Below are 23,964 nucleotides of genomic sequence, written 5' to 3'. Positions count from 1 at the left end.
GCTTCACCAAAGGCAAATTGTGCCTGACAAATTTGGTGGCCTTCTATGATGCTGCCACAGCATTGGTAGATAAGGGGAGAGCAACCGACGTCATCTACCTGGACTTATGCAAAGCGTTTGACACTGTCCCAGGTGACATCCTGGTCTCTAAATTGGAAAAGCGTGGATTTGATGGATGGACCACTCGGTGGATAAGGAACTGGCTAGATGGCCGCACTCAAAGGGTTGCAGTCAAGGGCTCAATGTCCACATGGAAGCTGGTGACGAGTGGCATTCCTCAGGGGTCAGTACTGGGACCAGTGCTGTTTAACATCTTTGTCGGTGACATGGACAGTGGGACTGAGTGCACCCTCAGCAAGTTTGCAGATGACACCAAGCTGTGTGGCACAGTTGACATGCTGGAGGGAAGGGATGCCATCCAGAGGGACATGGACAGGCTGGAGAGGTGGGCCTGTGTGAACCTCATGAAGTTCAATCAGGCCAAGTGCAAGGTCCTGCACCTGGGTCATGGCAATCCCAGGCACAAATACAGGTTGGGCAGAGAATGGCTTGAGAGCAGCCCTGAGGAGAAGGACTTGGGGGTGCTGGTGGACAAGAAGCTCAACATGAGCAGGCAATGCGCACTTGCAGCCAAACCGAAAGCCAGCCACATCCTGGGCTGCATTAAAAGAAGTATGGCCAGCAGGTCGAGGGAGGTGATTCTGCCCCTCTACTCTGCTCTGGTGAGACCCCACCTGGAGTACTGCATCTGGCTCTGGAGTCCTCAACACAAGGACATGGACCGGTTGGAGCGAGTCCAGCGGAGGGCCACGAAGATGATCCGAGGGATGGAGCAGCTCCCGTACAAGGACAGGCTGAGAGAGTTGGGGTTGTTCAGCCTGGAGAGGAGGAGGCTCCCGGGAGAACTTATGCCTTTCACTACCTAAAGCGGGCCTAAAGGAAAGAGTGGGAACAGTTATAAACCAAAAGAGGGGAGATTTAGATTAGCTATTAGGAAGAAATTTTTTACTGTGTGGGTGGTGAGACACCAGAACAGGTTGTCCAAGAGAGGTAGTAGATGCCCCATCCCTGGAGGTGTTCAAGGCCAGGCTGGATGGGGCTTTGAGCAACCTGGTGTAGTGGGAGGTGTTCCTGCCTATGGCAGGGCAGGTTGGAAGTAAATGACCTTTAAGGTCCCTTCCAACCCAAACCATTCTATGATAAGTGCCCACAGCACACAGAGAGTAGGTTTCCATGGCTTTTTCTGAGGTGCCTTAAAGTGAGTACAGTCTAAGGGCCTGTCACAGGAATTACTGTTTTATAGTGCTGAAAACTGATCATATATATATATATATTCAATATATATATATATCAGTGTATGTTGTCCAGTTCCTTGTATGGCAGAGTAGCTTATAACCCCTCTTCCTGGCTGCTGTAAGCAAGCACAGCCAAGGACAATCACCACCATGGCAGCTGTTTTTAGTCTCAGCCCAGCTACAGATTGCACCATTTCTTCCAGTGCCGCACGCACATGATCCTTCCATACACTCAGAGCTGGAAAACATGGAAGTGTCATTGCTATCATTGCCATTCCTCTCAGGAGAAATCATTTGATGCTATTTATGTCCTGCGAGCAGTTAAGGATGTGGTCATCTGTGGTGCTGACCCAGTGCCTGAACTAGTACTAAAGAGAGCGTTGTAAATGGGAATAGGAAAAGCGAGTGGATTGCTAAAATACGGAAAATAAATATTACCCATGTTCATTTTTCACAGTGTTTTACTAGTGAACTGAAGTATGGTGAGTTAAATGGCACACTTCCATAGCTAAGACTTCATTTTATTTATGATCTGGATATTTTTTAACTCTTTCCATCTTTACGCGTAAGAGTCACCTACGCTCATGCATTGTTGAGCATCAGTGATTTCAATTGAAGTGCATGAAGAAAACAAGATTGCTGTGCCATAAAAATGCCAACTTCTGCTGCTACTGCCTAAACAGACAAAACCTCCTTCTCTCATCGATGTCACATCCTAAGGAACTGGCACAGCCATTAACAGTGGTTACTGCACATTTCCTATGTCCGTTTTCCCCAGAATTTTCCGTTCTGAGTCCTACCTTATATGTGGGTTTAGTTCCAACGTTTCACCCCCACTGCAAATTTGTAATGGAAATGGATTTAGGACTGAAGTTGGTGCCTTTTAAAAGTACTTTATGTATCTTATACTAATGAGGGACACCCCCCACGCCCCTCTTTCACTCAGCTACTCTTCAGTTCTATGAACTTACAGTATTTATCTAGTGATGTGTGTTTCATTCAGTTGTAGAGGAATAAACAGGTATCATGAAACCTAAATAGACGCCTTTTTGGTGCTTTCCCTCCTGTCGCTGAGCTCAGCCTGATTTCGTGAGTAGATAACGTGCATGATCACGGTATCTGCGAGCGTCTCGTCCTTACCTCCGCAGTCACTCCGCAAGCTGCAGGTTGATTTACTTACTCCAGTTCTTAGGACGTTTCCCAGCAGCAAGCGACCACAGAAGATGCAGGTTGTGCCCTGGTGTTTCAAGGACCAGCAAATTTAACTGTAGGAGGGGGAAGTCATAATGAACAAACAGTCCTCTGCTTCCCATGCTAGCAGAATTGTTGTAGACCGTTTTCGGGAGGGGGACAGGTATAGCTGAAAACGGATTGAGGCCTCAGTGTCCTTGCCAAAGATGACTTCAACTCAAAACTAGTTTTGGCCTCATTTCACTCCTACATGAGCAGAAGCAGGCGCATGCGTGCTTGCTCTCCTTACTGCTCTTGCCCCCTTTTTTTAATCTTTTTTTCTTCCTTCACAGAACGCTAACAACCCAGTCCTGAGCGAGATGACGACATTAAGAAATTGGTGGGTATATATAATGACTTGTTTGAAGCAGACTTCAGTGTCAGCCTACAGTGCAGTGCTTATAATCAACTGGAAATAAAACTATTTAAAATAGTTTTGGGGGAAAAGACATTTAAGTTATTTTCCCAGGTTTTGGGGTTTTTTTTGTGACATTTTGAGATAATTTCATGAAAGCTCCTCATTTTATATATTACATCAGCTCAACAATTTGATATAACTGTACATAATGAAAGGAAATTGCAGGCTATGAAATTTTCTTTAGACCTTTTAACATTGTTCAAATTCTTTTGCCCCTGCATAGGTTCTTTAATGGCAGAAGAACTGAATATCATGTCAGCAACTGACTATTAGTTCTTGGCAGAAAGGCTTGCATGGGCATTTGTGACAACCTGGCAGTGAAATAATGGTTAGAGTTGGCTGACTTCTATAGAGAGAGAAACTTAAATGAGCTCCATCTGAAAGTAATTGCTTCAAAATACAAAATAATGATGGGAGAGGGAGAGAGGAAAGTGCGTGTGTCTGTGTGCGGCAAGGGGCGGGGAGGATCCATCCCTTATCTCTGGATGGAGAGCTGTAGCTGTGAAATCAGTAGCCGTAGCAGAAGCCTGGCTCCACAGACACAGCTCCTCGGCGCGGCGTGCTGGCTTAGGGGCTGTGCCAGCTGCCGGGTCTGGAAGTGCTGCCGGAGCCTGGGCAGTGCTACTGGAGGCTGAGGCCGAGGCACTTCAGTATGGAGCCGGTCTATCTTCACCCATATCTGAGCACACAGTGTGGATGTAAACTACTGTACGGTACCACTACTAAAAAGTGCCAAATTGTAAGCTTTGACTTTCCTAAACCACGTTGCTAACTTTGCAAGCTTAACTGCATCACAGTTATTGTATTAGTTTAGTTTAATATCCTGGAAATAAACCATGCTTTTTTTGCCACCATGGTTGGGAGGAAGCTGTTGGCTTGCAACAGGGACTGTCTTTCTCTGAAACATAAGAATGCAAAGCAACTTGCTTCATAAATTCCTCTGCCACAAGATGGGGAACATGTCACCAGTGGTGACAAGTGTAGAAAAGGCGGGAGAATGCTCACAGCCTGATCACAAATCCCATTTTCTACAGGTAAGCATGACAGAAATTGGCTAACGGCTGGGCGGTTTTCACTGCAACCACACACAAAAGTTGTTCAACAAAACCCCTTACAATCACACTGAGCTCTCCTCGACATGCCCTTCCCCCTTCCCCCCTCCAGCACTGCCGTAACTCCTCCTTTCAAAAACCAGTTCCAGGGTGGGGATGTGGTTCAGCATTTCGAACTAGTAATAAGGATTAGTTGGTTCAACTTTGTGTTCTTCCTCCAGGAAATTACAATCCATTGCAAAGGAAAGGATCTGTGCCACCAAACACAGGCTCCACCTCCTGAATTTTTAATCTCTTGCTCCGACAAGCAAGAGAGGGGTCCTGCTGCTTCTGCCACTGTTGCGTTAGCATGCGAATAAGCTGACTTACACAGGAGTGGAAGGGTCAGCACTGCTGGAATATACAGCTGGTTGCCCCCCACTAGACACACAGATAGTCCCTGCAGACATTGGCAAAATTTTAATGACAGTACTCAAACTGTACAACTGAGAAGCAATGGCACCGCAGACTGTACACAGTGTTTCTCTAGCCATTGCCCAAGTGTCAGTTTCATTTTAAAGATGAAGCTTATAAAAATGCACAATTCTCTCCAAAGATACTGTACACTATTCAGCAGGTTAAAAATGGAAAAAAATCTTTCATTAAAAAAGTCATTATATTATTTGTATACATCAGGGATAGTCTACATAATCATGTTCACCTAGAAAATATGTGCATTATAAACCATTTCCATGCAATGCAACAATTTCTTATTTCAAAGGTAGTATAAAAAGACAACACAGCAGTCCTAGCCGCTAGTACACTATATGTAAACCAAAACAAATGTGCATCCTTTTATTGAACGTGTCAGATGAACAAAATACAGTAACAAAGATTCAAAAAGATGTAGATTTTTTTTTGTTTCCACCAAGTGACTACGGTGCCAAAAGATACAGGTAACGTGAAGTGTGTGCAATAACCATTCGAGGCAAAGTGCCTCTTCAACTGCTTGTTTGCCGTGCTAACCCGAGACAGACTGCCGTGTTTGACTGTGATGTAGTTTCTGCATCTAATAACTCAGTATTCAATCACCTTGCAAGCTTAAGAGCACCGCACCTATAAAATAGTGTATCTATTGCATCAAAGTATAAAGTGTGTTGCTTACAGTTTAAAAATCTATAGAAAAAGTTTGTTTTCCATACAAAAATGCTGAAATTTTGTCAAGATATATATTTTAGGATGTGAAATTTAACACATTCCCGGCAACAGGGAAAGGAGGCTATAAACGTGAGGCTGCTTTCTAAGTTGGCGGAGGCCCATTGATGTATTGCAGCATGGGATGGAAAGAACGGGCGAAGTTGTTTCTGCGGGTGCAGCTGTAGTCTTCCTCAGAAAACGGAACCATGCAAGCCAGGAGCAACAGCAGTAGAAAGAACAACTGAAGAGGTAAAGCTGCTCGTAATACACGGTAAAAGAAAGAGGGAGACCGAGGAATTACTTGAACAGTTTCTGGATGGCTTTCACCTCTGCAAAGGAGAAAAAACAAAAGAAAAAAAAAAGACAGTTTAGAATTTGAATTAAACAAATTGTATTCTCGCCCTCTCTAGGGTTCCCACTACCCTTCCAAGATGCAAGTATAAAGGAAAGCCACCAGTCAAGACTGATTAGGCTCTTCCTTGCCTTGGCCTTACTGAGATCTAGCCTTTCAACAGACCCTAATGGACCGGGGGTGAAGTTCTCTCTTTGTCCTTCATGGTCTGTTTGTAATAAGTGGCTCTAAGCTGCAAGTTTCTTTGTCCAGGTATGCTGGTGGAATTAAAGGAAGATTTAAAATGAAAATATTCCCCCATTTGGCACAAAAAAAGATTTTCTCAAGAGTAAAGACAAGCCAAGGCTGCACATCAGTGCAGAGGTCTAGGAGCAGGAGTGCTAAAGGAAAACTCTTCGCCAAGGTGCAGCCCAGAACTGGTAGGTAGAGGAGACACTACAGGTAGGCAGAAATCACCTCCACCTGCATGTCAACCTGTGAGGAACAGCTGCTCAGGTTTCTGCTGGCACTCAGCTCGCCTCTGCTGCTTTCACTATCCTTCAAGAGATCAGGCTAATATAAAATAATACCTTGTGCTGCTGCTGGTTTTGCCATCTGCAGTTCTCCTTACAGGGATCTGTTGAGAGAAACAGCTTTTAGGTTTCAGAAAGTACAAGGAATTTCTCTTTCTCAAAAAGACAGTTGCAGATTGAAAGTCCTGTTGTAAATTCTGTAACAAGGTACATGCATCTAAAAAGTAGAATGATTACATTTGAGGAAGTTTCAGGCTAAAGATGTCAAAATATGCTATATGCTGACAGCAAAATACTAGGAAAAAAATAGTTGCCTTCCTCCCAGGAGCGCTGGATTTCACGGCGACTGGATTATAGACTCCTGAGCTGAAGTCATTTGGAGCTAGCAGGCATGCTCTGGTACCCTGAAAGGTAACCACACCTTCCTCTTTAAAATGTATGTTCAAAACTCAAAACAGATGAAGCGCAAAGAGCCATCTTTCATTGCCTCTCTGTAGGTGCGCAGCCCGTTGCCTCTTTAGATATACATAACCAGTGGCAAGCAGGCGATCCAGCTCTCCAGCATAAAGGAATGTTTTACTATGTGCAACCCAAAGGAATTATGATGGACCAGGTGTGTACAGGTATTAACTTGAAAACACCTCTGTCCGACAGCTCTCAGGATAGGCAGCGCATTGCAATGAACTATAACTCCTATGTGTTCGTTACACCCTCCTAGCCTGGCACTTGGTATGGATCATAGGATAATTCAGGTTGGAAGGGACCTCAGAAAGTTCACCCAGTCCAACCTCCTGCTCGAAGCAAGGTCAGCTATAAGCCCAGACCAAAAGCCTTACTCAAGTCTTTATCCTTCTGCTCTTCAAACCCCTGGAGGACGGAGACGGCACAGCCTCTCTGGGCAATCCATTTCAATACCGCACCAGCCTAGTGGTGCTGAAGTTTTTCCTATAGGCAGACTTAATTTTCTCTTTTCAGCTTATGAAGGTGGAAGTACTTAAGTTTTAAGTCAGTCTTTTATAAATACCTTTACTCTTAATGTTATTACTTTTCAGTAAGAAAGATCCATGAACAAGTATTTAAAGTCTGACTCACCAGATCTCCTTGTATTGTTTTCAAGTCATGTGAAATTTGTTTATTAAGCTGTTTCAGTTTGCATCCAATTACATGGACCTTCTCACCAGCTTCAACGTAATCACCATCTGATTTAAGCAGCAGGTAAGCAGTGAGTTCTTGAAGTGAGTTTACTTTAGGCTGTTGTTCCAGCAGCTCTTTCTCCAGTTGCTTAGAACAAACAAACAAAAAACAGTGCAACAGACTGTTACTCTCAACTTTAAGGATGTTCTCATAAGAGGAGCAACTCGGGAAGGCTTTAAAGAACAACTCAACCTGCCTGAGAATCTGCAATACGCAGGAATGGCTATTACAGCTACATAGGAAACGAAGTTCTCTTAAGAGACTGGTTGTACCTGTTTGAACCAGCATTTAGAAATAGTTCAAGCAGTAATTAATCCATACAGAAAAGACATTAAATCTTGGAAATTTTAAGTCTTACTCCAGCATGAAGACTGTTCATTCGGAACCTAATTATGATGCATAATTATGCAAAAAATGCCTCATATAGACACTTTACTCCATCCTCCTGCTCCAAGTAGGGCCAACTTCAAAGTCAGAGCAGGCTGCTCAGGGCCTCATCCAGCCAGATTTTGAGTATCTCACAGGATTGAGATTCCCCATCCCCTTTGGGCCCCTGCTCCCACACCAGGCCACCCCATTCTGAGAAGTTCTTTTTCTTCAGAGTCAGAGTTTCTCTCAGCTCATTTCTCTGACTTGTCAAGGTCCTCCCAAATGGCAGCCCTGCCTGCTTTCCTGTTCTCCCTTAAAAGTGCAGAGGGAAATAAGACGGAATTTGCAAAGTCATGGCTGTATCATCTAACCACCTTCACGTTAAGGTAGAGCCTGTACTTTTGAAAGTTTTTCAAAAAAATGGATGCCAAACAATACCTCGTACCCTCAAGAAGTTTACATATTGAATCAAGGGTACTCAAGTCTTTTTCAAGTTGTGGGCTCTTGCAGTAGAAAGGCAAGAGCTGCAGGATGAGTCCTGCAATCAACACAGCTCAGCTTGCTTTTCTTAGCAGCCTTTGTAACTGAGAGTCTCAATCTATATATTCTCAAGATCTGCATTCCACTTCTTGAAAACTGCTAGTCTAAATTACATTTTGCCCAACAAAGAACCCTGTCTCACTCCTTCAAGCTATAAAGTTTCTTTCAATATCAGACAATACAAACAGTCCATCACAGACTTCTAAAGACCGGTGAGCCAGTCTGCAGCCAGACTGGATTTAACTTATCCAGGCCAATTGTGATGTCCCGACACCTTGTGAAATCCATGTCTTAGTGGGTGCTGGCTCTTTTAGACACCTATAGAAAGCCAGGCTGTCTGAAAAGGGGATTTACAGATGGCTAGGCTCCTCTTAAGAGAATGCAGAAGAGAGGAGAAGTGAAGCTCTGCTTCTTGAAGAGGTCAGACACCCAACTCAAGCCTGAAGGGAAACACCTCCCTCCACTCGCGAGGCACCACCGAACCTTTCCTAGTGCTTGGTGCCTAAACCAGGTTGGCTGATGGAATCAGAGTCATCCTTACAGGAGTCACACACTGGAGCACAGTCATTCTCCCCGTCGTACACACAAGGACATATAAGCTCAAGCATGCTCTCAACATGCCTAAGAAATCCCTCTGTCCTGCAGTGTCTTGTTTGTGAGCCTGACCCCAACCAAGTGTGACACCAACCTGACCAGTAGCCTCAGGATTTGGGTGACTCCATGCAAGGCTGCTGGCAGAAGGGTAGCACGCAGGGATTTTGCACTCCCACAAGTGTTAGGAACACTTGCTCTCTCAGAGCTCAACCTGAGACATTTTGTTACCCGAGTCCTAGGGACCTACGGTAACCTGCTCGTTCAACTTGCAGACCTGACTTAGTCCTACTTAATTTATGGAAGCTGAGAGTCATAGCAAGCAACATAACCTGACCATGCATGCTGACAAATGTTCACATTATTGTCTCTCTAACTGTTCTATTACTTGGCTGAAGATTAGCAGAGACTGAATTTATTTTGTTTCTCATCTTTAACTAATACATACTATTGGATGAGGAATCTGCACTTGCTAAGTGAAAAAATGCAACTGCACATTTTGAAGTGATGTATCCTTCAACTCCAGGACAAAGGTGCTATTTAGAGCTAAGTTTTTTTGCAAACACTATTGCTATAAACCACAGCTTTAGAGCAGACCTTTTCCAGCCTCCCTGTTGGAGCTACAATTTTCCCCACATTAATTCAATTAAAAAAAATAAAATCAGTCTAGATTTGTAGTCTGTAGACCTGGCTAATTTTCAATCTGTTTCTGTTTTGCATGGAGAGGAATGGCACAGAACAAGGAAAAAAATGCCAGTACCACTGCTCAGAATACCCAGCCCCCCAAGAAAAGACCTGACCCTAGGCATTTGGGGAGTCTAAGCCTTCATTATTTAGCTTTTTTCTATGTTTGTTTCCTAAAACAAAGGCCTAAAAAGAGAGGTTTGGGGTTGAATGTTTTGTTCGAGAGACAATAAAGTGTCTCTGCAAGAAAACAGAAAGGGAGAGGGTTTTATTTCAGCCTGGCTGCCTGTTGTACACAGGCACATTGCCTGCAAATCTCTGCATATGAAGACAGAAGCACCTTGCTTAACTACACTCTTTAGTCCTCTTAGCTGAGAACAGCTTAGCTCCTCTGTGGAATACGCACATTGTTACTAGCATTCATGCTGCCGACAGACCCTAGGAGCACAAAGACAGTGATAAAGAGCATCAGCATCTTGAAATCCCACTTCTCAGTATGCCATAACTTACTTTCAATTTCTTGACCCTTTGTTCCAATGCTTGCATGCTGGCTGGTTTCACTTTTCGCAGCTCTTCCAGCTCTTCTTCAGTCTTATCAAGCCAAGCAGAGACGTCACTGAGATCTGAGTTCAGCTGCTGCCACGGCTGCAATTTCTGTTTCCTCCTAGGTTTATTTCTGAGGTCTTGAGCTTGGATGAGCTCCCACCTATCAATAATGCCTGCACATGACAGAAGAACAAAAGTTTAAATCTTAAGGTAAAGAGTGCATAAAACAGATGCAAGGAGTTTTATGAGTAAATAATTCTCCAGTCTACTTAAGGCCAAATAATTGCTACTATATTACTACTGTTACCCAGGCGCATTTTTTCTTGAGATTCTGCAGTCTGTAAGTTTCATGTTACTGGCCAAGTTATCCACATACTAATGCTACACAGGATTTTAATCCCATTAATTGAAGACGTTTTTATTTACCTGGAAGAACAGAGCAAATCTAAGGAGACTGAATTCAGTGAGCCTAGTTGCAATTTGCTAGACCCCAAAATTCACCATGGGACAAAGTACGATCCAGCAGTTAGGACTTGGGTTTATGTTTCATCAGTTCAGTGCCAAAGCAGATGGAGATGCCACCTGTGTGATCACTAACACTAGTTCTGGAGGCACATCTAAGCCCATCTCAGATGTGTTCCTACTCATCCCACGTATGGGACTCAACCCCAGTCCATTTGTGAGATCAGAGACATAAACTAAGTAAGCTGGTGCACACAGCTGCAGTCTTCTTTTTATCTCAGTTCGCTTCTGTGATTGCAGTACAGATGTGTTCTTATTACAATCTCAAGCACCTGAAACCAGGAATGAGGTCCTAAAAGGTTAAGAGAACCAGCCTGTTGGACTACTTGGAAGAAAGGACCGCAGCGAGGAGAGTGAAGAACAGAATACATTACCAGCTTTGACAAAACATTTCTGTAAATGGGAGCTCTAGCACCTTGTTATATGGAGTACCAATAACTGAGAGGATGAACTATAGCAATCTTGTTTTAGACAGAGACACACACCACTTTGGTTTGAAATCTGATTAGAAGTCTCTGAAGTATTCAGTATCACGCAAAAGTGAAATTGTTCCGATTCGTTCCAACTAGCAAAGAGACAGAAGTATATTACCAGTGATAAAAACCTCAGTTGTGGCAGAAAATGTAAAAGCTTAGAACAGCAAACACGGGTTGGACAGTACCAGGTGAGAAGTCAGCTCAGCAAGTCTTAGCAAAATACATTAACTTCGAGGACAGAGGTTTAACTTTGTAGACTGATGTTCTGACATCAGTGCTTTGTCTTCCCCAGAGCCACAGAACAAACACCACAGCACCAAAGCCGCTCCTAACGCTCTGTACCTGACTGCTCCTCTGCAGCTGCTATATTCACCAGCTCTTGGTCACCTTGGGGTTCTTCATCACTCATGTTAGCAGATGTAATTTTATCCTTGCTGCTGCTGCTGCTGCTTGCAGAGCTGAGCTGCTTCACCTGGAATGACATTTTGATGGATGAGCACTGCAGGTCAACAAGCCTTCAAAGGTCAGTCTTCATTTGTGTTACTTTTGGGTGGCTGGGCTGCCACTGAGCTCCTGCATGTCAGATTTAGCACTGGGCTTCTGCATCTTTGCTAACAGTTTATCCTGGCTTTCTGTGCCTTCTCAGTAAACAAACACGTACAATAGTGACGCTAATTATTACAAGACTGGACATGGCAAATTAATTGCTTTTGCACTACGTGTACCAGACAACATTTGCTAATGTTCTTTGTCGGACTCATGGTCTTGGCAATATTGACTCTAAGGCTCTAAGACTGGATTAATGATAACAAAAGCAGCCAGATACCAGTACCATCTTGTGCATGAGAGAGTGCTGACAAGTGGTCCAGATCCACTGAGCTTGCAGCTGCTGTGGAAGCCATGGCTGGCAACTAGCCACCAAGACTGAGGTAACAATGAACAATAGCCATTTTGGCACATTTTTTAGTGCCCAGAAGCAAGGGGGTCCTTTCTGAACCTCGTGACACAACAGGAGTTGCACGTTAGAAAAGGACCCTTCAAATCGGTCTGCTTAGGAAAGGGAGAAATGTCAGTATCAAGGGAGGGTATTCACACCCTCTCCTTGAGGGGGTTAAATTCTCCTAGAGTTCTCCTATGACGATAGAGGAAGTTACTCCAGACACTGACTCTGATCAGGAGCCTAATGTGGTTGTTCTGAATTCCTTTAAAGAAGCTTTCCTAGCGAGTGGACAGAGACTTTTTCACTGGTTACCTGAGCCACCGGAAATAATGTCTAAGTTTGCATAAAGTGAACATTGCCCCCACGACAAATCTTTTCCTTGATGCTGGAGGAGGGAAAAGGATGGAGTTACACAGGAACAACAAACAGACTGTGTAGTATAGGCTCAGTGCCCACAGAGCCTCCAACTCACGTAGTCTGGCTTATAGGGAGTACTTGTCTCCGGATCAGACAACACATTTCCAACCACCTCTGCCTGGTTGTATCGGTGTTTCCTGCAGACCGGGCTATCTGGAGAATGCCAAGGACGAGCTTCTGAAACAGATTTTCCTGAAACAAATAAAACCAAAGCCATATGCCGTGAGTGCAAAATCCCATCTCCACGAGGAAGCTGTTGCTTTGTATTAAGTTAGAAAGCGCTCTGAGTAAAATGGCGTCAAGTTATGGCATAAAAATGACAGTTTTGCAGCTTTCCTTGCAAAGCATGCACATTTGCAAAACATCAACAGTGTTTCAAAGGTAATGAGATGAGAGCCATGCAGTTATGGGACATTCCGTTTTCTTCTGGAAAATGCTTGAATACAGGTATGAGTATTCAAAAAATACAAGAAAAAGGCTGCACTGTGGTTTTGGAAAGTTCACATCCCAACGATACTATCACACATCTGTAATGCATTTCAGCAGGGACAAGTACAGACAAGTCCTGATTTGGAGAACATTTGTTCTGGATTTAACAGACAGGACGCACACGGTTCTGTCATGCATAAACCACAAAAAATACTTGCAGAGTTGGAACCATTTCCTTCAGTAAATATGCAAAAGTTAAAAACAACCAAAAAAGTGACACTACCCAGAGCAAACCACCAAGAAAGTACCAAAAGACTTTGGATCAATGCAATGAAATGCACATTAACCACCCTTGGCATTTACCAGGCAAAATCTAAATGGTATGTTCTTGACTGCTTTGTAATGTACATGTGAATACTGCAGCATAAGAACACCATGACAGGATGAGACATGGTGTCCACACAAGGCAGGAAGTCAGACATTACATATGAGAGAGGTTGAGGAATATAGCGTGCAGCACAGGGAGATTGCCATGTTCAGACACATGCATTAGCAGGTGCCTACCAGAAGATGCTTTCAAAGTTTTTGTGGTCATTTTAAGATATGCCTCAGGATTTTCAGTGATTTCTACATCTGAAAAAAGAATAATGTCATTTTCCTCACTAGTCAGTATTTTCCAACTATTAAAAACAACTGAAACAATGAGGGATAGCAAAGACAAAGAATAAAATAAGAAGTTTCATCAAGCATTCTTAAAAAAGTAAGGTTTCTAAAAACCTTATGTTTCTGAAAATATGAGTTTGGTTTAGACAATACCATTCCCTTCATCAAGAAATCTATGAGATGAGACTGCTCACATCTGTTATAGTACTTGAAAACCAACCAACAACATGGGAGCAAGACCTCAGTCCCCCTCCCTTCCCACACAGGGACATCCGGCAGTTGCCTGTGTCAAAGCAAACAGCTGGCAATTGGTTCTCACCTGACAAAGCACTGTAGTATGTTGCTTCTTCTTCATCTTCATGAGAGGAAGAACCTCCCACATCACCTGTGTGATCCCACTCAAGTGGGATGGAGTCAACACTGATAGGGGTTTCACAGCCTGATCTTTCATGACCTTGAGCAGGGGGTATAAGGTGGCAGAGGGACTGTGGCGAAGAGGGCTCCTCGCTGATGGCCTTCTTATGCCAGGGATCGTTCTGGATTTCTCTGGAGTCTTCTGGATCTGTCTCACTTTCAGAGGTCTCATCTTCATCGTCTGATCCCTAAAAATAAAGAACAATTATTGCTTATTATTAAGATTTACAATAGATCTATGCGGCTTAATGAGATAATGATTGAGCCACACAGTACTACTGGTGACTGGTTTGCAATCAGCTGCATCAATTGAAGACCATATGACAAAAATTAAAGGGAAGCATCATTTTTGCCTCCTTTCTCTTTTGCCAAAAGAATCCTCACATCAGCAGCTACCTCCCCTCTTTCAAGCCACTCCACCACCACCATAACATCTCTCTGTAGTTTGCAGGGAGGGGTACCCAGTTACAAATGGACTGCACAGGTCAGCAATGAAACAATGCTCAGGCAGGTAGGTACTCATAGATGTTCACGTTACTTCCTCTTCCTGGCTTTCTGATAGATGCTCTTTCTTTTTGAGCCAAAGCAAACTGAGAATCAGCTAAATGTTCCCAGTGAAAAGTAAAGAGCATGCTGTTCCCCATTCAGAGTTCCCACAAGAAAGTGGACAGATGGAGCCTCACAAACAAATCCATAAAGAGATATTCTAAGCACATTATTGAAATTAAAGAAAACAAAGTGATATTAAAAACACCAAAAAAGCTTTTGAAGCCCTCAAACCACTACTATCTAAATATTAACTCTGTGAATTACTTCCATGCTATTATCCAGATTCTGCACATGGAGACCCAACATGAGAGGCGTGAGGAGACAAGGCCGGCAACAAAGATTTAGCAAAGCTGGCACAACTACTGAGGAGCTCCTGACCCCTTTGAGCTCAAACCACTCAGTCAAGCTGCTACAGATAAGCAATGAGCACTGCAGTTCAAACACCAAAATCTTGCCAAAGCATCAAAACAAGCGTCACTTCTTACAGGATGTCTTGAAGTCAGTCTTTGATGGAACCGGGCAACTCGCCCAAACACTTCCTGACAGTATCGATGAAGTTCTTGCAATTCGCCTTCAATCACAGTAGCATCCAAAGGCTCACTCTTCTGAATCAACTGCTCTCCAAAAACAATTAGCTGATCAATCTTATTGGTGTTTAGCGTTATTTCCTGCTGGAAACCCTATTTGGAACATACAAGAAAAAAAATTACTTCTGCAACGCCCCTTTCCAGCCTAAGGTTTGTCCTTTTTTTCCTCGCTCACTGCAGTGAAAGAAAAGCAGCAATTGACATCGTTGTCTAATTTCGTTTGGCAAGTATCTTTTTACTGAAGAGGTTCAGAGGTTTGTTTTATTAGCAGGATTACAGAGTGGCATTTTCCACCCATGTGTACATCTATGTAATTGCAGTGTCCTGAGCCTGCAGGCAATCACAATATGAGAGTTCAGCTAATCAGAGTTTATTTTTCTGTTGGGTACACACAATCTTTTTCTCAGTAGCAAAGAGGTTTGACTGTTTGGGCCTACAGAACAGTAAATCTACATCCCAAAACAATTAACAGTGCAGGGGGAAAGGAGGAACAAGCATATGAGCAGGTAGCATAGAACTAGTATGTTCTTTAGAATAATTGCACACACTTGCTGTCTTATTTCTGTTGGAAAGTCCTAGCTACAAACAATGCGCTCAGAGGAGAGATCCTACCCTAATGCCAAGTGAAAAAAAAATTCTCACCAGAAAGGAATACCTGAATTTAGGAATGTAGCTTTTACTGTTACCCTGCATGCGCTACTTTCCAGGCCAGATATCACTGTCACTGCCACTCAGTGTTAGGAGAAAATGGCAGAATAGAATCGAACTTGAACACTGAATCTGAATTTAAATACTGTACAGTTTAATCTTGATTCAGAGGATAAGTCTTAACAATTTGGTGGCGTCTTAAAACAAATACAAGCCTACAGAGATTTGTTGGCTACTGTGAAGTTCCAGAAAAGTAGATGATTTTGTCAAGAGAGGTCAGCCCAATACATTAAACAACTGCTTTATAAGGATACGTACATTTAACTGGCGCATTTTGTCATCAAAGTTACTTTTTGAGAAGTGCTCCACGTTTGTCAGCTGGAGGTCCATTTCTGTGAGCCAAACAAGGATGCTTTCCCTCGTCCCCTCAAATTCATCCCTCCGATTGGTGAAGTGCTGAATAGGAAGAAGGGAGACTGTTATATGACTGTAGTTACCAAAAAAAATGGTCACAGGAGCTCTCTGAAAACTGTTTTGTTTCGGGACTACTGTTCCCCTTAAAGGCCTTCAGAGCACAAATGGTCGCATGCCCTGTATAAAAACTGTGCCCTTCCTGCACAGTGATGCTGCAACTATTTGTATGGGAGAGGGAATAAAACAGCAGCAGTGCAAGATGCTTCCATAAAAAAAATATTCTTGCTTCCACACTGTATACCTTCTCCCACGTCATTATACCAGTGTAACAGTCATTTAGTTTAACATCTAATTTATTCTCAATTTAGAATAAAGGCAGACAAAGGAAGCAAGCCCCATCTCTAATTAAAGTAATTAAAACTATGGTATTAAAATCAATAAAACAATGGAGAGGCTGGATCACGGATGACCATGACAGTGTAACTAACGCACCATTTGGCATGGCAGCCAGGAGGAGTTCTCTCTGCTGCTGTCTCCCACAGAAGCTGCTACATGCAGCTTGTAGTGCCCCAGTTCTCCTCGGTGGATTTACTTTTTCTGAACAGGATTATAAAAAACACCAAACACACCACCTCCTAACTGCACAAATCAAATCCCATCAGTGCTCTCGCAACCTCATCTACTGACTTTTGGGATCTAATAGTTTTCCCTGTCAACTGCTCTCAGCACTGCTGCATTTAAAAATCAAGCAGTGCCAAGTTTCCCCCGGGGCACAGCACAGAATATCTCTCCAGGGATCAGTTTAACTCGACAAGCAGGACACTTCAAGTAAGTGTCACAAATAAACTCTTCGACAACATTCTTCCATCAGGCAGAGCACAGCAAGAGCTGGTGACAGCAGCATGCCTCTCCATCGCGTCTCCATGTTTAAGGGAATCATAACTTGCCATAAAGTAGAGCTGCATTATAAACTCCAAACCGTATCTGCACTGGGGTCCTTCTGCCTCTTATTTATGGAAAGGTGCAAGTGCATGAACACATCCACCCATGACAGGACTGGATAAGAGAAGAGTGGGATAGGAGCAGTAAGGCCTGCAACATACCTTCCAAAATCTGTACTCATTCTTCCCTTACGCCTTTTCAGCTACCAGGAACCAAGGACATGTTTATGCCATGTCCTTGGTGACCTTTGCAGAGCTGCTTTCCTACACTTATAACTCAAGACACAAACCAACACAAGATAATTGCTCTACTATGTGTTTTGCCCTTGGGTAATTCCTACAGAAACTTGCAAGCACTCCTCACTCTCTCACCCCACCATGCAACTACCTTAAGTCTCCTCAGAATAGCAGCAACTCGTTTCTGGAGATTATCCCAGCGCTGGTTGCCTTCATGTACCATCTGCTTCAACTTGCTGGCTGAGTCGGTGCGGTTCTCTCGGGCAAGGCGCCTGTACTGCTTATTGATCAGCTCCAACTGAGTGAGTCGTTCGTGAACGTGCAGTTGGAATGCCTGCAAGGCAAATCAAGGAATTCAGTTCCCTTGCCGAAAAGAGAACGTATATGGATGATACTATCCATCAAGAGAGATGATGATGCCCTCCCCTTAAAAACAGACCTTCCAACTGCAAAATTAAATCCTGAGAAGAACCCGTATTTTAAATCATCTGCTCAGACTTAGGTCATTAGGAAAAGGAAGGGGGGGGTGGAAATCAACCCACAAACATCTCCTGCCTATAAAAAGCAAATCTTTAACTTATAAGCAGGATCTTTTCAGTTCAGAGCATTGGATTCTCCACGTTAAAAAACATTCTGGAGACAAATAAATCAGCTAGATACCTAGCAGCCACACACCGGCCAAATTATTTATGTACCCTATACCACCACCGCTGAACTGGTGTTTTTCAGTCATCCAGGCATCTCACACAGACAGTAAGTATTCAGCAGTCTGACCATTCAGCCTGCTGCTGAGCATAAAAAAAATGAAGTTAAAAAATTCACCTCAAATTTCTTCAGCTCCTCCTTTGCATGTGTGTACAAAACCTCTGAAGAAAAAGGCTTCGCTGCTATCCATTCAGATGATTTCAGCCAATCTTCAAAGCTTGAATAGTCGTCCAAAAACCTCTGCCACAGGCGCCAGGTTTCCTCAATTCTGAGAGGGAGGTGGAAAAATGGAAAGGTTTTATCACAACCTAACTACTAATTTTGGAATTTTTTTCTTTTTCAAAATTCAGTTTATGGCAAAAGCTGCAGTGTTTCTTCAAAAGGATGCCACAGGCTTCTTTAGGAGGGGTAAGAAAAAGAAACTTACTTCATTCGCCTTTCCATAGACATGGCGCAAATATTTCTCCACTGTCTGTCCAAACTCCTGGTAGTCTGCTGGATGGAGTCACACTCTGTCTCATTAGCACATGCGTCCGAATCGTGTAGCAGGACTTCACAAATATTAAACACTGATTCCACCCCTGCGGTGTGTTGCTCTATGTCTCGTTGCAGATCCTGACATTGGCAAAAGAATAGCTTGAGTAGAAGAAAACATGCGCAGTAATATTCAGACATACTCTTTCAAAATGCTGCAGAGGATGGGGAAAGAGCAATTTGTGTGTCGGGAAAAGCTTATTTAGCTTTAGAAAACAGACTTGCAAGATGAGCTGTGCAGATGACAGGCTGACAGGTCAGGACAGAACTGCCATGCAAAAAGGGACTGTCCAGCTTTGGTTTCTCAGTGAAAGCTCAGTCTTCTCATTAACAGTCTGGACAACTTTAATGCACGTTCAAAATCCAAACCTCACACATACTTTACTAATTTCAACAGTACAAGGTGACAGTGTCTCATATCAGCTTACTACACTGGTAAGACTTGACAGAGAACGTGTAGTACAGTTCACGTACTTTAGTGACTATATGATCACAGGCTGATATTATGAAACAGCACATGGGTAGCTGGTGTTACACCACTTATTCCCCCTTGTAGAGTTCCTGTTTTGACAGACTATTTTAAAGGGTCTGGCAAAGACCCTTTGTCTAACCTACACTACATGTTTCTTCTCCAGAGCCTGCACCTCCACCATACTCTGGCCTCTCATTCTATGCCTATAACTACTCCTAAAATCAATACACTCGAATAACGCAAAAAGAAAGCCTTATCTAAATATTTCTCATTAAAAAGGCAGCTCCGTACAATGCTACCAACTGTAAATATTAATGAAATGACAATGCCCACTAAATTTCCATTTTTTCAGCCCATTTCTGTCTTTCCTAGTGAAGGATATGGAGACTTTTGCTTGAATAACACTACACAACAACAAACACAAACGCGTATTTTACTGACAACAGCGAACAGGAACTCTCATTAAATGACGTTACTGATTTTAGTGAATAGATGAAACAGAATTTGGTTTCGCTTACAAAACCAAAATGAAATAAAACAAACAAAAAAGCCCAAAACAGACACAACTTGTAGTAAATTCAAAAGGAGTTCAAGGAAGATCTTCCCAGAAGTCAACGAGCTGCAAGGAGCTGAATATCATCCAGTGGCGGTCTTCAGTGATGTTACATGGGTACCTGAACGGGCTGAGCCATAAATCGTCAAAATTTGGCTTGTGGGATTTGTGGTAATATACAGCTTTAAGGAATGTAGAAGCCAAAATCTTTACATAAGATGAGAGACTGCCAGAAGCAGACCCAACATCATTTTTGACAGCTTATTAAGGATTCACAGCTGTTTTCTGAGCAAGAGGCAGCAGTGTCTTTTTAACACAGGCACTTTGTCTGAGAGCAGGCTCTACCCCCCACTGGTATCTGGAGAGACTATTCCGAATTCATTAAATTTCATTGGATTTACAGCTGTATTACTGAAAATGAGAATTTGGACCACAGATTACAAGTCCATCCTACTTGCACTATGTTAATATTGCTGATACGATCTCATTACTTTTGGTTATGCCTGGGTTCATGGAATAACCCTAGACAGAATCCTTGCTGGCTTTCAAGCTGTTATTCCAAATGACCTGACTGCGTTATGGTGAGACAAGCACAACAAACTAAGTAATGGAGCCCCAAACGGTACTTTTCCTTCAACTCTGCCCAGAGACCTTATACAGACTATATCCTGCTAGACTTCTGCATTAGTGAAACAGCTTTGAAATCTTAAGATTAATATTATTCATGTTTTAATCCTCATCCTTTAATTGAAAAAACATGCCATAAAACATCTCTGTGGACGCACAATGCTTTTAAATGTCATTATTCAAGACCGAACAGGTAAAAAGCTCTTCCAGTCATGGATGTCAAATAAAAGAAGCCTGTAGGGCATATTTCTCACCATCACTCTGCTCTTGCTGAAATAATTGTTCAGATAAAACCAGGGAAGATCTTTTTACGTGTTGGGTTCAGATAAAGGTTTCTCTAATGCAGAGTGAAAGAAGCTTTTTTTTTTTTTACTGTGGTCTTTTTAGACAGCACAGTCTTCTCACACTCAGTCTGCTAAAAGGTGACAGTAGGAGGAGTCTAGAGGTGCCCAGAGCTCCGTGTTTGAAACAGAGGCCAAACAACAAAGCCATAAGTAGATCTGAGCAGCAAATGATGGCTCTTACAGTGAGCTGAAGCTTGAATGCTCATAATAAAAGTAAATTAGTTAGGACACAATTCCTTTGTGCTCCACATTCTTCTGTGCCTGGCAATTTATCACAATCTTTGAGAATGCAAAAAGCTTGGACTAGGAGAAAATATTTCCTTGTTGTTTACACGATCATTCACAATGTGGATGAAACCACTAGAGGCACTGGGCCAAGACTTTTGGTGTTTGACCAACTTCTGCAGTGGAGTTGGTGGGAGCCATCTCCACTCCTGTTGCAGAGGAGCTGGGCCTTTCCCACGATGTCTGGGACATCAGTGGATGGAGAGCCATGTCAACGAGCAGAGAACACAGCATTCAGGTCTGGGTCACTCAGGGATCTTTCCTTAGACAAGAAAGCAGCAGCCAGAGATAGAGAAGATGGGAAGGATGGGAAGAACACCCACAGGTGTTCTTAAAGGCAGATGCCATAAAGCTTCCATGCTTGACAGCTTTATTCTTGATCCTCAGTTTTAGGGCAAATATTCTTGTTTAATGCAAAGGCCAGATGACAGCATTGGTCATTTTCAGCCTTCCCAAGGAGGCACTCTGACCCCGACAGACTCATAGCACAGCCCTGAGCAAAGGCTGACTCCAGCAGCAAGTATGTGCTTTGGAAAAGTTCCTTCTCCTTCCATGGCTGCTGGAGAGAGAAATTTTCTCCAGGACTATCCAATTTATCTCACACTTCCACTTGGCTGGGATAGCCGGGACATTCAGCTATGCCCAATCCTTGCCATCTCCGGCACTTAAAACCCACATAGATCCTTAAGATCTCCCTGGTAAGACACTGTCTCGGATAACACCTACACGCACTCAAACAATATCCAGCAGTGCTAGGTTGGTTCACGCTTATGCCTCAGCAGGATTCACGCACCATCTCACCCAACCCTGAGGGGATCTTCAGAGCCTGCCTACTGGATCAGGCCTCAGTCAAAGGTGTGTTTGCACAAGTCCTCCCTCCAAAGCTCAAACACCCTTCTCTGCCAAGCTTCCTCTGCAAGGACAGGAAGACAACTGAGCTAGTGAGGGCAATACATCAAATCACAGCATTTAAATCTGCCACAGCCAGTTTGCAGGAGACCCAGCATTCACGCCTTGTCAGCCTACATCATCCTCATGGATTTTGCCCACTCTCTGTGCCCTGCCTAGCCCTTATGAAGTCTGCTGTACTTAACTGAGCAAACTATCAAATGTAAAAATGCTTTTGTTTATATTTTGCATGTTTTCCTTGGGTGAAAGGGGGAAGGGAGAAGTGGGGGTAAGTCAACACAATACTTAAATTAAAGCAAGCAAATAAAAATTTTGCATGTAACGCATCTTGGCACAGACATGCTGTGAAAACCACAGTTAGAAGGCCTTGCTAAAGAAAAGAAGCAGGTGATTTTAAACCCGGACCAACTGTAATCAGCAGTATTTTAGCTCATTTACTCCAGCTGCTCCTATTTCCCACCTGCTGTTCTGCCAGTCTCTTCTGGATTTCTTGGTCATCACAGACGTCATAAACAACAGGTTTGGAAAGCTCAGACTCAATCTGGGCCAACCAGGTGCGAAGGTTACTCATGTTTTTGTCCAACAGTTGTATAAAAGAAAGTGTTTCCTTCAGTTTCTTCACCCTAAGCAAACCAGGAAGAACATTTTGTTACAGAGATCTGCAATCAGTAGAAATTATGTTAGCAGAAGGTGATGACAAACATGGTTTTATGAAACACTTACTGTCGCACCAAGCTGTTGCCTGTAGATCAGAGCCATGTTTTAGTCAAAACCTGCCCAAATTGGCGCAGCAGGCCTCTGCTCTACAGGAGCAGGAAGGTCTTATGCGAATTCTTTAATGAAACTGTATGAACAGAGTGAGTTTTTGTAGCATCATTCATCTGCCTGTGAGCTCTTCAGCCAGTTCTTGGACATTTGCCTAAGTGGGAGTTTGTATCGTAACATGCCGCAGTTAAACAAAATGGGTATCTATGGTCTGATTTTCCTGATGTGAATTACATTCAGTGTCTTCTTCAGCAACCAACAGGCCCACCCTAATCAGCAAGGTTATCTGCCAATGGAGGCAGAATTTGCTCAAACCACAGGTCCAACCCTGGCCAAATGGATGCTGACATGAGAGGAGAAGGCCTGAACAATGGCCACTCTAGAACTTCAAGCACCACTACATTAAAAGGTCTTCTAAAGAACACACCGAAATGTGTAGAGATGTGCCAGAGTCTCCTGGTGGGTGAAAATGAAAAAAACCAATCCAACAACTAGAGAGAGTAGCGCAGCAAACAAGCAAATGAACCATCAAGACCATTTACTTTTCTTACAGCTGTTTGTAGCACAGCTCTCAAACTGCAGACAAACTTTTCTTCATTTCCAGTCTTTACAGCATATTCCCATGTCAAAACCCCTTATCAGCCCCTCAAATTATCCAAGTAGCATGTTTGTACATTTTGGCAAATTTGTCCCCATGTGTTGGAGGAATATCTGTTAAACTACCTCACCAGTCTCAAATCTTTCCTTGAAATTCTCATTTATTGCAACAAAAATTACTAAAAAGCCCAACACCGGAGTGACATCTCGTCTGACTTCAGATTAACATCAGAGACTGCCATCTAGACCTTGGTAGTTAATGGAGGAAAAAAAAAAAAGTCTAGATCGTGATTTCCATCAGACCTGTCTTAAACACCCAGATCACAACATGAGATGAACTGTACCAAAAATCAGGTATTTCTCTCCATGAAGTGCAATGGTCTACCCTGCAGTACCATGAACATCAACATTGCAGATGCTAAAGTCAAGTGAAATCATTCCACCCGTGTCCTAGGGAGAGCCCCCTTCTTAGCCAGCATCACTTCACCACACTGTCCTCCTGGCTGCTTGCATCCCTCTGTTGTCTAGTTCCATCCCTGTGCCTTGGGATGGATTTCTGGACCAAGTGATGTTAAAAATGCAAATTTCCGAATTAAACCCTATGCTACTGCCTGGTCTAGCAACTACCCAGATGAGCCTCATTATCTAAGTGCTGTGCAAAATGTTGATGTACACATCGTGAAAAGGCCAAAATATTTCCCATTCATTAGCCACCATGACCTATTTGCCAAACTGCAGAGAACTGTAACCAGCTAAACAAAACCAGCAGCTGGGACTGGAAGGGCAACTTGTACAAGGGGATGACTGCATGTCCCAAAATGCAGGGGACTGTTGAGGGGTCTGAGATGAATGTTAATGTACTTGGCAACACTAGCTTTGTGCAAGCTAGGACTGGGGCAGGGTGGGGGGCATGTAATGTCATCTAGAGCAGGCAGGCACAGATTAGACCAAGACAGAAGTGGCCTGGCAGAGTACCA

The 23,964-nt window shown here is 43.3% G+C and overlaps 1 protein-coding gene across 10 annotated transcripts in view; it reads right to left on the bottom strand.

The window, feature by feature from the left end:
* Window positions 1–4,439: 4,439 nt before the first annotated feature.
* Window positions 4,440–23,964, bottom strand: part of SYNE2 (spectrin repeat containing nuclear envelope protein 2) — a 196,357-nt gene continuing 176,832 nt past the window's right edge. For 9 of the 10 annotated variants that reach the window (XM_074583746.1, XM_074583756.1, XM_074583750.1 and 6 more), the window contains 14 exons: window positions 22,086–22,248; window positions 18,329–18,516; window positions 18,019–18,169; window positions 17,348–17,530; window positions 15,923–16,060; window positions 14,855–15,049; window positions 13,726–14,008; window positions 13,308–13,376; window positions 12,370–12,506; window positions 11,300–11,429; window positions 9,924–10,132; window positions 7,128–7,316; window positions 6,093–6,139; window positions 4,440–5,500 (listed from right to left, as the gene is read on the bottom strand). In XM_074583746.1, the coding sequence (XP_074439847.1) occupies window positions 5,275–5,500; window positions 6,093–6,139; window positions 7,128–7,316; window positions 9,924–10,132; window positions 11,300–11,429; window positions 12,370–12,506; window positions 13,308–13,376; window positions 13,726–14,008; window positions 14,855–15,049; window positions 15,923–16,060; window positions 17,348–17,530; window positions 18,019–18,169; window positions 18,329–18,516; window positions 22,086–22,248 (2,308 nt within the window). In that variant the 3' untranslated portion in view covers window positions 4,440–5,274. The remainder of the gene's footprint in view (window positions 5,501–6,092; window positions 6,140–7,127; window positions 7,317–9,923; window positions 10,133–11,299; window positions 11,430–12,369; window positions 12,507–13,307; window positions 13,377–13,725; window positions 14,009–14,854; window positions 15,050–15,922; window positions 16,061–17,347; window positions 17,531–18,018; window positions 18,170–18,328; window positions 18,517–22,085; window positions 22,249–23,964) is intronic. The other variant, XM_074583755.1, reaches the window with a different exon arrangement.

The sequence above is a fragment of the Larus michahellis genome, chromosome 4, assembly GCF_964199755.1.
Source record: "Larus michahellis chromosome 4, bLarMic1.1, whole genome shotgun sequence".
Classification (NCBI taxonomy): domain Eukaryota; kingdom Metazoa; phylum Chordata; class Aves; order Charadriiformes; family Laridae; genus Larus; species Larus michahellis.
Note: the sequence above shows the minus strand (reverse complement) of the source record. Positions and strands in the feature narration are given on the sequence as shown.